General features: G+C 42.6%; 1 protein-coding gene across 2 annotated transcripts in view; it reads left to right on the forward strand.

The window, feature by feature from the left end:
• The first annotated feature begins 283 nt into the window (after positions 1–283).
• Positions 284–13688, forward strand: part of LOC129855155 (single-stranded DNA-binding protein 3-like) — a 150842-nt gene continuing 137437 nt past the window's right edge. For both annotated transcript variants that reach the window (XM_055922529.1, XM_055922530.1), the window contains exon 1: positions 284–457. In XM_055922529.1, the coding sequence (XP_055778504.1) occupies positions 402–457 (56 nt within the window). In that variant the 5' untranslated portion in view covers positions 284–401. The remainder of the gene's footprint in view (positions 458–13688) is intronic.

A 13688-nucleotide genomic window follows, 5' to 3' on the forward strand; every position in this document is an offset into this window, starting at 1 on the left:
TTGGGAAATGCTGGCCTGATTGGAGGATTTCAGTTTTTCCTATCTCAATTCTTACATGTTTCTGAGGTCAGTAAACAAGAAGCGTGTTCGTTCCCCTTTAAGAAGCCCCCACCATTCCCTAGCGGAGGGAGTGTGAATACATTCTCGAACAGCGGTTGAGGGGGAAAAAAATCCACCATCGGTCTGTTTCAAGTTCCCCCAATAGAAACTGTGCCTGATTTGTGGCCAATGTTGGAGATGTGAAAAAAAGGAGGAGGAGGAGGAGGAGGGGGGGAGGAGGGGGGGAGGAGGAGGAGGATAAGGAAAAACACTAAAGGGGTAGCTATGGAGATAGAACGTTTGGCTGGCTGCTTTCTTTGACAGGTGTTGAGTGGGGTAAAAGTCTTAAAACAGAATCCAGCATGTACGCTAAAGGTAAAGGAGCTGTCGTCCCTTCCGATAGCCAAGCGAGAGAAAAGTAAGTGAATTATGCACTATTTAAGAGTTTTACCTGGTTAAAAGGAAGCTCCAACTTTCTAAACTATAGCTACCATAATGTATAGGTCTGTACATTACTCGCTCGCTCTCCTGAGTGTTGTTTGCTCCCGCGGTGGTAAGTCTCTAACTTTATTTTTATTTTTACTTTCTCCTTCTTTTAGAGGACATTTATTAAAACATGATCGCAACATTATCGCAATCAACCGAATAGTTGTACATTTGAGGTTATAAATGTATCGCTGTCTAGAATTTAAATATCAAATATAGCGCTCATGCAGCGATTGCAAGAAATAACATAATTGCTACTTCGAACAACGATTTTGTGCATGACATTCTATTTTAGAAGATATGTAATCTAAGTATGTTGTTTTTCTGTAAGCAGTTGCATGCAGCATGGACGCTGACTCACATATTGTTTGAATGTGCAAAGTTTTGAGACGCGTTTCTAGGGATTTAAAAAAATGCAATCGACCCATACAGTAGGTCGACTAGATATCTTCTCTAGACGTCTTATTATAGATTTCTTCTTACTCTATTCGTGTTCATGAAGATTTTGTGCTGGACATCCCACCTGAGCAAATGAAGAGAAGTTCTGACTTGTCTGTTAAATGAACTTGAGTTACAGCTACGTAAACTTGTAAGCGTTGTATATATAAGCAATGCAGCCTAACATCAATGTTAAGAGAAGTGTTACTGTAAAATATGTATATATATATATATATATATATATATATATATATATATATCGAACTGATACATGTTTGAAAAGTCTTGGACTAACACTTACAAACTATATAACCTCAATCCTTTTGAAATAATTTGTCCAAATATCAAGTGTCTAATTTATGAGGCTTTGAATATTAATAACGGCTATATCATAGTACAAGCAAAGCCTTTATCCTCTTTGGGATAAAAGGCAAAGAAACTGCCATAACTTTTCAAGTGTCAAATTAACGATTTTGATTATAAGAGGCACAGATTTTAACCAGTGCTTTGCAAACAGGCAACATCTTATGTACTTTGTTTCTTTCTATGCGACACAAGCTATTGTGTTGTGATCCTGATAGGATCATCACTTTGTTACATATTTAGCCTTCACACACGATGTAACGATGACTGTCACAACTATGAACCGAGTTTCATGTCCCAAGATCACAAAGATAATGTGGAGACTTCGATCAAGGCACCTGGATAGCAGTGCTATCTCATGTTGCTTTTTTCTCCTGCATGAATAAATACAATACCTGTATCATGGAGAAACAGTACCTCATTTCAAACTCTCCTATGTTGGCTTTCGATGCTTATCCAGATGTTTGTATTTTGTTTAAAATACAGTACCAGTCAAGTTTGGACACACCTACTCATTCAAGGTTTTTTCTTTATTTTACTATTTTCTACATTGTAGAATAATAGTAAAGGCATCAAAACTATGAAATAACACATATGGAATCATGTAGTAACCAAAAAACTGTTAAACTAATAAAAATATATTTTATATTCTTCAAAGTAGCCACCCTTTGCCTTGATGACAGCTTTGCATGCTCTTGGCATTCTCTCAACCAGCTTCACCTGGAATGCTTTGTCGAAGTTGCCTTCATCCTATGGCTGACTGTGGGGGATCATGATGATGAGGATTACTTGTAGGCTTTCCTGAGTTAAAATTCACATTAGGAAATCATTAAATTGAAACCAATTAGAATTAGTTTTCCTCCCACTAAAGGGCTTTATTACAGACATATACTCCTCAGCACCCTCCTTGGGCTGGCATGGTTACACGTGGTCTGCGGTTTTGAGGCCAGTTGGACAGAGTGCCAAATTCTCTAACATGACGTTGGTGGTGGCTTATGGTAGAGAAATTATCATTACATCTCTGGCAACAGCTCTGGTGGACATTCCTGCGGTCAGCATGCTAATTGCATGCTCCCTCAACTTGAGACATCTATGGCATTGTGTTTTCTGCACATTTTAGTTACCTTTTATTGTTCCCAGCACAAGATGCATCTGTGTAATGATCATGCTGTTTAATTAGTTTCTTGATATGCCACACCTGTTAGGTGGATGGATTATCTTGGCAAAGGAGAAATGCTTACGAACAGGGATGTAAACAAATGTGTGTAGAAAGTTTGAGAGATATTAGCTTTTCGTGTGTATGGAACGTTTCTGGGATCTTTTATTTCATGAGACATTGGACCAACACTTTCATTGTTGAGTTTATTTTTGTTCAGTGCCTTCGGAAAGTATTCAGATACCTTGACTTTTTCCACATTTTGTTACGTTACAGCCTTATTCTAAAATTGATTAAATAGTTTTTTCCCCTCATCAATCTACACACAATAGCTCATAATGACGAAGAAAAAACAGGTGTTTAGAATTTAATAGGCAATAGGTAAAACATTTAAAACACTGAAGTATTACACAAGTATTCAGACCCTTTACTCAGTATTTTGTTGTAGCACCTTTGGCAACGATTACAGCCTCGAGTCTTCTTGGGTTTGACGCTACAAGCTTGGCACACCTGTATTTGGGGAGTTTCTCCCATTGTTCTCTGCAGATCCTCTCAAGCTCTGTCAGGTTGGATGGAGAGCGTTGCTGCACAGCTATTTTCAGGTCTCTCCAGAGATGTTTGATTGGGTTCAAGTCCGTGCTCTGGCTGGGCCACTCAAGGACATTCAGAGACTTGTCCAGAAGCCACTCCTGCTTGGTTATCTGATGTCCTGAGAACTCAAGCAGGTTTTCATCAAGGATCTCTCTCTGTACTTTGCTCCATTCATTGCCTCGATCCTGACTAGTCTCCCAGTACCTGCCACTGAGAATAACATCTGCACAACATGATGCTTTCACCACCATGCTTCACAGTGCCAGGTTTCTTCCAGACGTGACGATTGGCATTCAGGCCAAATAGTTCAATTTTGGTTTCATCAGACCAGAGAATGTTGTTTCTCATGGTCTGAGAGTCTTTAGGTGCCTTTTGGCAAACTCCAAGCAGGCTGTCATGTGCCTTTTACTGAAGAGTGGCTTCCATCTGGCCACTCTACCAGAAAGGCCTGATTAGTGGAGTGCTGCAGAGATGGTTGTCCTTCTGGAAGGTTCTCATCTCCACAGAGGAGGAACTCTAGAGCTCCGTCAGTGTGACCATCGGGTTCTTGGTCACCTCCCTGACCAAGAATAATGAAGGCCATTGTGTTCTTGGGGACCTTCAATGCTGCAGAAATGTTTTGGTACCTTTCCCCAGATCTGTGCCTCGACACAATCCTGTCTCGGAGCTCTCAATTCCTTTGACTTAATGGCTTGGTTTTTGCTCTGACATGCACTGTCAACTGTGGGACCTTATATAGACAGGTGTGTGCCTTTCCAAATCATATTCAATCAATTGAATTTACCACAGGTAGACTCCAATCAAGTTATAGAAACATCTCAAGGATGATTAATGGAAACAGGATGCACCTGAGCTCGATCTAGAGTCTCATAGCAAAGGTCTCAATAGGGTGTGTTTATTTTTAATACGTTTGCAAAACATTTTTTTTACCTGGGGGGTATAGTGTGTAGATTGATGAGGAGCAAAATGTATTTAATACATTTTGGAATAAGACTGTAACGTAACAAAATGTGAGAAAAGGGCAGGGGTCTGAATACTTTCCGAATGCACTGTACATACTATGAGATTGGAATGCTACTGTGAAAATGATGATAATGCTCTTTTAGTATAAGAGCTTATTGAAAAGACTGCCTAAAATGTTTTTTGCATTGGTATTATGGGGTATTGCGTGTAGATTGCAGAGTTTATTTATTATTATTATTTTTAATCCAGGCTGTAACGTAACAAAATGTTGAAAAGTCAAGAAGTCTGAATACTTTCGGAAGGCACTGTAGATACACTTGTTTTGTATGTCCTTTGTCTTGTTGTATATACCATTCCACACATTTTTCCTAACAAGGAAAATTCAGTTATTTGATTGATTGTCATCAGTTTAAGCATTGAACCTTCTGACAGACAGCGCTGCATGCTTGTTGGGTGTCTGTGTGTGAGTCAGGTAAGTAGCTGATGGCCAGAGTGAGGATTCAATGCCATTATCACCTAACTAATGACTCTGCCATGCACTGTAAGACAAACGCTTGTTTCACTCTCTTTACACTATTGTTAGTCATGATGATGTCCATGTTGTCTGAAGGCTTGTTAGATTAACTCCTACTTCATTTGGAAATTGAAAATGGAAAAACCCATATGGTCTCTCTTTGTGCAGGTAGTCCAATTTTTGGCACAGCGAAGGGGAGACTGGAGAGTCAAGGTGTCTAGTGTATATAACCAGAGAAGATTCAAGTTGTAAAAAGTGCACATCGGATGGAAATGGTATAATGGCTTATAAAAGCATTGGAGGAATCTAGGAGTTTGTTGACAAAATTACTGGCATGTTAAAATTAGGGTGGTCAAATGATTAAAATAATTAATCAAGGTGGTGGCATTAGTTAATTACAAATTCTAATTTGGCCCTAAAGAAAGATTTTTCCAGTTAAAAAGTACCAAATTGAGTTACAGGCATACTGTGCTTTGATTGTAAGGATGGAAACAATTATATTCATTAGAATGGTTTAATATCATTTTCACCATAAACAACACAAAAGTCATTGTAACATACAGCTAGCTATATAAGTAGGCCTACTTCCTCTTATCAATGTTCTTGAAGTTTAACACTTGCACACACATTCTCTCTCTCACACACTCACTCTGTCACTCTCACTCACACAGGCCTACACTCTCTCACTCCCTCACACAGGCCTACACACTCTCACTCCCTCACTCACACAGGCCTACACACTCTCCCTCACTCACACAGGCCTACACACTCTCCCTCACTCACACAGGCCTACACACTCTCCCTCCCTCACACAGGCCTACACACTCTCCCTCCCTCACATAGGCCTACACACTCTCCCTCACTCACACAGGCCTACACACTCTCCCTCCCTCACACAGGCCTACACACTCTCCCTCCCTCACACAGGCCTACACACTCTCCCTCCCTCACACAGGCCCACACACTCTCCCTCCCTCACACAGGCCTACACACTCTTACTCCCTCACACAGGCCTACACACTCTCCTTCACTCACACAGGCCTACACACTCTCACTCACAGAGGCCTACACACTCTCCCTCCCCCACACAGTCCTACACACTCTCTCTCCCTCACACAGGCCTACACACTCTCCCTCACTCACACAGTCCTACACACTCTCCCTCCCTCACACAGGCCTACACACTCTCCCTCACTCACACAGGCCTACACACTCTCCCTCACTCACACAGTCCTACACACTCTCCCTCACTCACACAGGCCTACACACTCTCCCTCCCTCACACAGGCCTACACACTCTCCCTCACTCACACAGGCCTACACACTCTCCCTCCCTCACACAGGACTACACACTCTCCCTCCCTCACACAGTCCTACACACTCTCTCTCCCTCACACAGGCCTACACACTCTCCCTCACTCACACAGTCCTACACACTCTCCCTCCCTCACACAGGCCTACACACTCTCCCTCCCTCACACAGGCCTACACACTCTCCCTCCCTCACACAGGCCTACACACTCTTACTCCCTCACACAGGCCTACACACTCTCCTTCACTCACACAGGCCTACACACTCTCCCTCCCTCACACAGGCCCTACACACTCTCCCTCCCTCACACAGGCCCTACACACTCTCCCTCTCTCACACAGGCCTACACACTCTCCCTCCCTCACACAGGCCTACACACTCTTACTCCCTCACACAGGCCTACACACTCTCCTTCACTCACACAGGCCTACACACTCTCCCTCCCTCACACAGGCCCTACACACTCTCCTCTCTCACACAGGCCCTACACACTCTCCCTCTCTCACACAGGCCCTACACACTCTCCCTCTCTCACACAGGCCTACACACTCTCCCTCCCTCACACAGGCCCTACACACTCTCCTCCCTCACACAGGCCCTACACACTCTCCCTCTCTCACACAGGCCTACACACTCTCCTTCACTCACACAGGCCTACACACTCTCCCTCCCTCACACAGGCCCTACACACTCTCCCTCTCTCACACAGGCCTACACACTCTCCCTCACTCACACAGGCCCTACACACCCTCCCTCACTCACACAGGCCTACACACTCTCCCACCCTCACACAGGCCTACACACTCTCCCTCACTCACACAGTTCTACACACTCTCCCTCCCTCACACAGGCCCTACACACTCTCCCTCTCTCACACAGGCCTACACACTCTCCCTCCCTCCTAGACTGTTTCACTTACTGCTGCTTCACCCATATCCTCTCACACACATACACACAATCTCACACACATACACACAATCGTACACACCCCATTCTTGCACATGCAGCCTACCTTTTGAAGCATCTCTTTTAGCCTATTCCTTTTCAGTTCTTCTTGTGCCATCCAAATTTGTGCATAGCCTAGTCAGTGGTCAAGTTATCAGGTTGCTAGCTAGGTAACATGACTAGCTAGCTAAACAATGTTTGTTATCAAACCCCAAAAATATTGGCTTGAGTAGTTTAAAACATGTCTGTGACATTAGCACGAATCCATGGCAGAAAGAAAAAACATAGTTCTGGTGATATTGGGTGTAATTTTTACATGATTTTTGCTAGAGGCATACCACAGATAAAACAATGAGACTGTTATTTCTCTGGATGTATAAATGTGAATCATCTGCTTGGCGTTTCCAGTCACTACCAAATATGATGGTGAGAGGAAGCCCACTGGCCGGTAGTGGGAGAAGATGGAATGAGATTTCATTTTGTCTGACAAATTTTCTCATCGATGAAACATTTGATCTCAATACAGTTTTCTGTTCCCCAAACTAAAACCTGTTCCGAAAAGAGGAGTGCAAAGGCGAATTGAATAATTGCACACACGCACTTCAGAGGTATGCGTTACCTAACAGAAATATGCATTCTAGAACACACCAGTAGGATCTCACTAGCGTGTGCTTGGCTCTGCCCGCCACCTTGCTTGTTCGGCCCACTATGACGCATGTGTTCCCATTGGAAACGACAGACTACAGCCCATCTTGGGTTAGTTCTAAAAATCTTTGGGCACTGTCTTCAGCGATGTAAAGACGCAAGCATTGACTATAGCTGTGTTCCGTGTTGTGTTCTGCACTTAAGTGTCTGTGTGGAAATACATGCACTTAAAGTGTTCTGTGCAGTGAAGAAATGGAGACACCGATAAACATGTAACTTTGAAAGTCCTAGATTGAGGGATGGTGTCATTCAGGAAGTGCTTGTGTCATTCAGGAAGTGCTTGTGTCATTCAGGAAGCGACCGGTGTCTGTGGAAAAAGGTAGAACAAGAACGCTGTGCCCTTGTGACGAGAGGAATTAATTACACCTCACACTCACTCACTCTTTCTGCATTGATTTCATTTGATTTTAACTGGGGTTGAAATAGAGGCTCCAACATTAATATGACATGTTTGTTAATTACAACTCTTGAAATGTGCTGAGAAATCCGCCATCACAGGGCCCTTCCATTGGATTAATAAAATATATGTTTTTCTTCATGAAAGTTGGTAGTGCTTGACCCTGTCACACATGTTGTAGTCTATTCTTCTATGCATACACTATAGTCATAGGATAGGCTTGTAAGACATTTTAATAATATTTAATGTAATTCAACATGTTGAATAAAGTGTGTCTCAAGTGTGAAGATGAATCCGTTTGATTTGAATTTGTTTCTTTACATCCACACCCTCCCCTCAACGCCCCTATATTTGTATTTAGTTCTTGAGGTCTGAATGCATGGTTTTTGATTTGACACAGATGGTACTGCCGTCTGCGTTTTGGCCTTCTGAGAGACAAAGAACCACATACTCATGTACGCAAAAACACGCCACTATTTTGTAAAGAACCTCTGATTTCCTCTGCTTTGCTTGGAATAATTATGCTCATATTCAGAGGTGTTAGCAGTCAATTAATGTAGCTTTTTGTTGGATGCTATTCATGCATCCGCACATATTTGTTTTCTCACTTGAAATAAGTGAGACAGTATAAATATTGAGGCTACGTGCATTAAGTCAGTAATGGGGTTGGTCACGGCACAGACAAACTTATGAAGTGCATGTGTGTATGCTGTTTATTACACTGGCCCCCATATTATAGAAATGTTATAGAAACATGATACACTACGTGACAAAAGTATATGGACACCTGCTCGTCGAACATCTCATTGCAAATCATGGGCATTAATATGGAGTTGGTCCCCCCTTTGCTGCTATAACAGCCTCTACTCTTCTGTGAAGGCTTTCCACTAGAAGTTGGAACATCGCTGAGGGGACTTGCTTCCATTCAGCCACAAGACCATTAGTGAGGTCGGACACTACTTCCATTCAGCCACAAGTCCATTAGTGAGGTCGGGTACTGATGTTGGATGATTAGGCCTGGCTCGCAGCCGACCTTCCAGTTCATCCCAAAGGTGTTTGATGAGATTGAGGTCAGGGTTCTGTGCAGGCCAGTCAAGTTCTTCCACACCGATCTCAACAAACCAATTCTGTATGGACCTCGCTTTGTGCATGAGGACATTGTCATGCTGAAACAGAAAGGGCCTTCCCCAAACTGTTGCCACAAAGTTGGAAGCACAGAATTGTCTAGAATGTCATTGTATGCTGTAGTGTTAAGATTTACCTTCACTGGAACTAAGGGGACTAGTCCGAACCATGAAAAACAGCCCCACACCATTATTCCTCCTCCACCAAACGTTACAGTTAGCACTATGCATTGGGGCAGGTAGCGTTCTCCTGGCATCTGCCAAACCCAGATTCATCTGTCGGATTGCCAGAGGGTGAAGCGTGATTAATCACTCCAGAGAACACATTTCCACTGCTCCAGAGTCCAATGGTGGTGAGCTTTACACCACTCCAGCCAACGCTTGGCATTGCGCATGGTGATCTTAGGCTTGTGTGCTGCTGCTCGGCCATGTAAACCCATTTCAAGAAGCTCCCGACTAACAGTTCCTTTGCTGACGTTGCTTCCAGAGGCAGTTTGGAACTCTGTAGTGAGTGTTGTCTGTCCTCGGTTGCAATCTTTACACGCTATGCTCTTCAGCACTCACGGGTCCGTTCTCTGAGCTTGTGTGGCCTACCACTTTGCGGCTGAGCCATTGTTGCTCCTAGACGTTTCTACTTCACAATAACAGCACTTGTAGTTGACCGGGGATGCTCTAGCAGGGCAGAAATTTGATGAACTGACTTGTTGGAAATGTAGCATCCTATGATGGTGCCCCATTGAGTCACCTGAGCTCCTCAGTAAGGCCATTCTACTGCCAATGGTTGTCTATGGTGATTGCATGACTGTGTGGTCGATTTTTATACACCTGTCAGCAACTGGTGTGGGTGAAATAGCCAAATCCACTCATTTGAAGGGGTGGCCACATACTTTGTGTATATTTAGTGTAACTTTTTGTTTTTATGTAGCTAATTAATTATTACCTATAAACAGTGTATTGTAGTAGTAACTCTATTATTAACTTATAACAATACCTATTAACTGCTTATTCCATGTATAAACCCTGTCTATTTGTATTCTGTTAGTTTTATTCGGTGGGAAAGAATACCGTCTTAATGTATCAATTGCCCCAAAATGAAGACTTTCAGGTTAGAAGACAATGACATCCTTTCAAGCAGAGCATGTCCATAGTTGTAGAGTCAATTTAGCTGCAGGCTAGCTCCTCCTGGTAAAGAAACAGATGACTTTGGCAATGGGAATCCAGCTCATTAAGTGTGTGTATGTGTGTGTGTGTGGATTAACCCATGCTGATTTAAGCCATACGTGTTTACAGTCTTTTGACACTATTTTGTGATGGCAAAAAATGACCGCCAATGTAGGAAATGTTAGTTCTTAGGCTACCTGTTTATGGGATGGAACTCTAACATATTGGGAATGAAGTGCCTCGTCTACTGCTCCTCTTTTGCTTACAAAACATGTCATTACACATCAAATCAAATTGTATTTGTTACTTGCGCTGAATTCAACAGTGTAATGCTTACTTACAAACCCTTAATAACCAACAATGCAGTATAAGAAATAGTTAAAATATTTACTGAATAAATTTAAGTCAAGAATAAAGTAACACAATAAGATGACATAATAATAATGAGGCTATGTACATGGGGTACCGGTACAGAGTCAATGTGCAGGGGTACAGGTTAGTCACGGTAGTTTGTACATGTAGGTTGGGGTAAAGGGACTTTGCAGAGATAATAAACAGCGAGTAGCAGCAGTGTAAAAACAAAGGGGGGGGTGTCAATGTAAATAGTCCGGGTGGCCATTTGATTAATTGTTCAGCAGTCTTATAGCTTGGGGGTAGAGCCTTTTGGACTTGCCGTGCGGTAGCAGAGAGAAAAGTCTATGACTTGGATGACTGGAGTCTTTGACAATTTTGTGGGGCCTTCCTCTGACACCGCCTAGTATATAAGTCCTGGATGGCAGGAAGCTTGGCCCCAGTCATGTATTGGGCCATACGCACTACCCTCTGTAGCGCCTTATGGGCGGATCCCAAGCAGTTGCCATACCAGGCGGTGATGAAACTGGTCAGGATGCTCTTGATGGTGCAGCTGTAGAACATTTTGAGGATCTGGGTACCCATGCCAAATCTTTTCAGTCTCCTGGGGGGGAAAAGGTGTTTTCGTGCCCTCTCCACAACTTTTTTGGTGTGTTTGGACCATGATAGTTTGTTGGTGATGTGGACACCAAGGTACCTGAAACTAGAGATCGACCGATTTATGATTTTTCAGCGCCGATACCGATACCAATTATTGGAGGACCAAAAAAAGCAGATAGTGATTAATCGGCCGATTTAAAAATAAAATAAAAATGTAATTTATTTTAATTTATTTGTAATAATGACAATTACAACAATACTGAATGAACACTTATTTGAAGTTAATATAATATATCAATAAAATCAATTTAGCCTCAAATAAATAATGAAACATGTTCAATTTGGCTTAAATAATGCAAAAACAAAGTGTTGGAGAAGAAAGTAAAAGTGCAATATGTGCCATGTAAAAAAGCTAACGTTTAAGTTCCTTGCACAGAACATGAGAACATATGAAAGCTGGTGGTTCTTTTTAACATGAGTCTTCAATATTCCCAGGTAAGAAGTTTGAGGTTGTAGTTATTATAGGAATTATAGGACTATTTCTCTCTATACGATTTGTATTTCATATACCTATGACTATTGGATGTTCTTATAGGCACTGTAGTATTGCCAGTGTAACAGTATAGCTTCCGTCCCTCTCCTCGCCCCTACCTGGGCTCGAACCAGGAACCCATCGACAATAGCCACCCTTGAAGCAGCGTTACCCATGCAGAGCAAGGGGAACAACTACTCCAAGTCTCAGAGCGAGTGACGTTTGAAACGCTATTAGCACGCACCCCGCTAACTAGCTAGCCATTTCACATCGGTTGATAGGGAGTTGATAGGCTTGAAGTCATAAACAGCTGCTGGCAAATGCATGAAAGTGCTGTTTGAATGAATGCTTATGAGTCTGCTGGTGTCTACCATCGCTCAGTCATACTGCTCTATCAAATCATAGACTTAATTATAACATAATAACACACAGAAATACGAGCCTTTGGTCATTAAAATGGTCGAATCCGGAAACTATCATTTCGAAAACAAAACATTTAATCTTTCAGTGAAATACGGAACCGTTCCCTATTTTATCTAACGGATGGCATCCCTAAGTCTAAATATTGCTGTTACATTGTACAACCTTCAGTGTTATGTCATAATTATGTACAATTCTGGCAAATTAATTACGTTCTTTGTTAGGAATAAATGGACTTCACACAGTTCGCAATGAGCCAGGCAGCCCAAACTCCTGCATTTACCCTGACTGCTTAAACGGAACGCAAGAGAAATTACACAATTTCCCTAGTTATAAGAAATTCATGTTAGCAGGCAATATTAACTAAATATGCAGGTTTAAAAAGATATACTTGTGTATTGATTTTAAAGAAAGGCGTTGATGTTTATGGTTAGGTACATTGGTGCAACGACAGTGCTTTTTTCGCAAATGCGCTTGTTAAATCATCACCCATTTGGCGAAGTAGGCTGTGATTCAATGAGAAATTAACAGGTACCGCATCGATTATATGCAACGCAGGACACGCTAGATAAACTAGAATATCATCAACCATGTGTAGTTAACTAGTGATTATGTTAAGATTGATTGTTTTTTATAAGATAAGGTTAATGCTAGCTAGCAACTTACCTTGGCTTCTTGCTGCCCTCGCGTAACAGGTAGTCAGCTTGCCACGCAGGCTCCTCGTGGAGTGCAATGTAAGGCATGTGATTAGAGTGTTGGACTAGTAACCGGAAGGTTGCAAAAACGAATCCCGAGCTGACAAGGTAAAAATCTGTCGTTCTGCCCCTGAACAAGGCAGTTAACCCACCGTCATTGAAAATAAGAATGTGTTCTTAACTGACTTGCCTAGTTAAATAAAGCTGTAAAAAAATATATACTTAAAAAGGGGGCAAATCGGTGTCCAAAAATACTGATTACCGATTGTTATGAAAACTTGAAATCGACCATTCTGATTAATCTGTCGACCTCTACTTGAAACTCTCGACCCACTCCACTACAGCTTTGTTGATGTTAATGGGTGCCAGTTTGGCCTTCCTTTTCCTGTAGTCCACGATAATTTCCTTTGTCTTGCTCACATTGAGGGAGAGGTTGTTGTCCTGGCCTCTGACCTCCCTATAGGCTGTCTCATCATTGTCGGTGATCAGGCCTACCACTGTTGTGTTGTCAGCAAACTTAATGATGGTGTTGGAGTTGTGCTTGGCCACGCAGTTGGGGGTGAACAGGGAGTACAGGGGGGGACTAAGCACGCACCCCTGAGGGGCCCCGGTGTTGAGGATCAGCGTGGCAGATGTGTTGTTGCTTACCACCTGAGGGCGGCCCGTCAGGAAGTCCAGGATCTTGTTGCAGAGGGAGGTGTTTAGTCCCAGGGCCCTTAGCTTAGTGATGAGCTTTGGTGTTGAACACTATGGCGTTGAACGCTGAGCTGTAGTCAATGAACAGCTTTCTCACATAGGTGTTCCTTTTGTCCAGGTGGGAAAGGGCAGTGTGGAGTGCGATTGAGATTGCGTCATCTCTGGATCTGTTGGGGCGGTATGCAAATTGGAGTGGGTTT

The sequence above is a fragment of the Salvelinus fontinalis genome, chromosome 5 (assembly GCF_029448725.1).
Source record: "Salvelinus fontinalis isolate EN_2023a chromosome 5, ASM2944872v1, whole genome shotgun sequence".
Classification (NCBI taxonomy): domain Eukaryota; kingdom Metazoa; phylum Chordata; class Actinopteri; order Salmoniformes; family Salmonidae; genus Salvelinus; species Salvelinus fontinalis.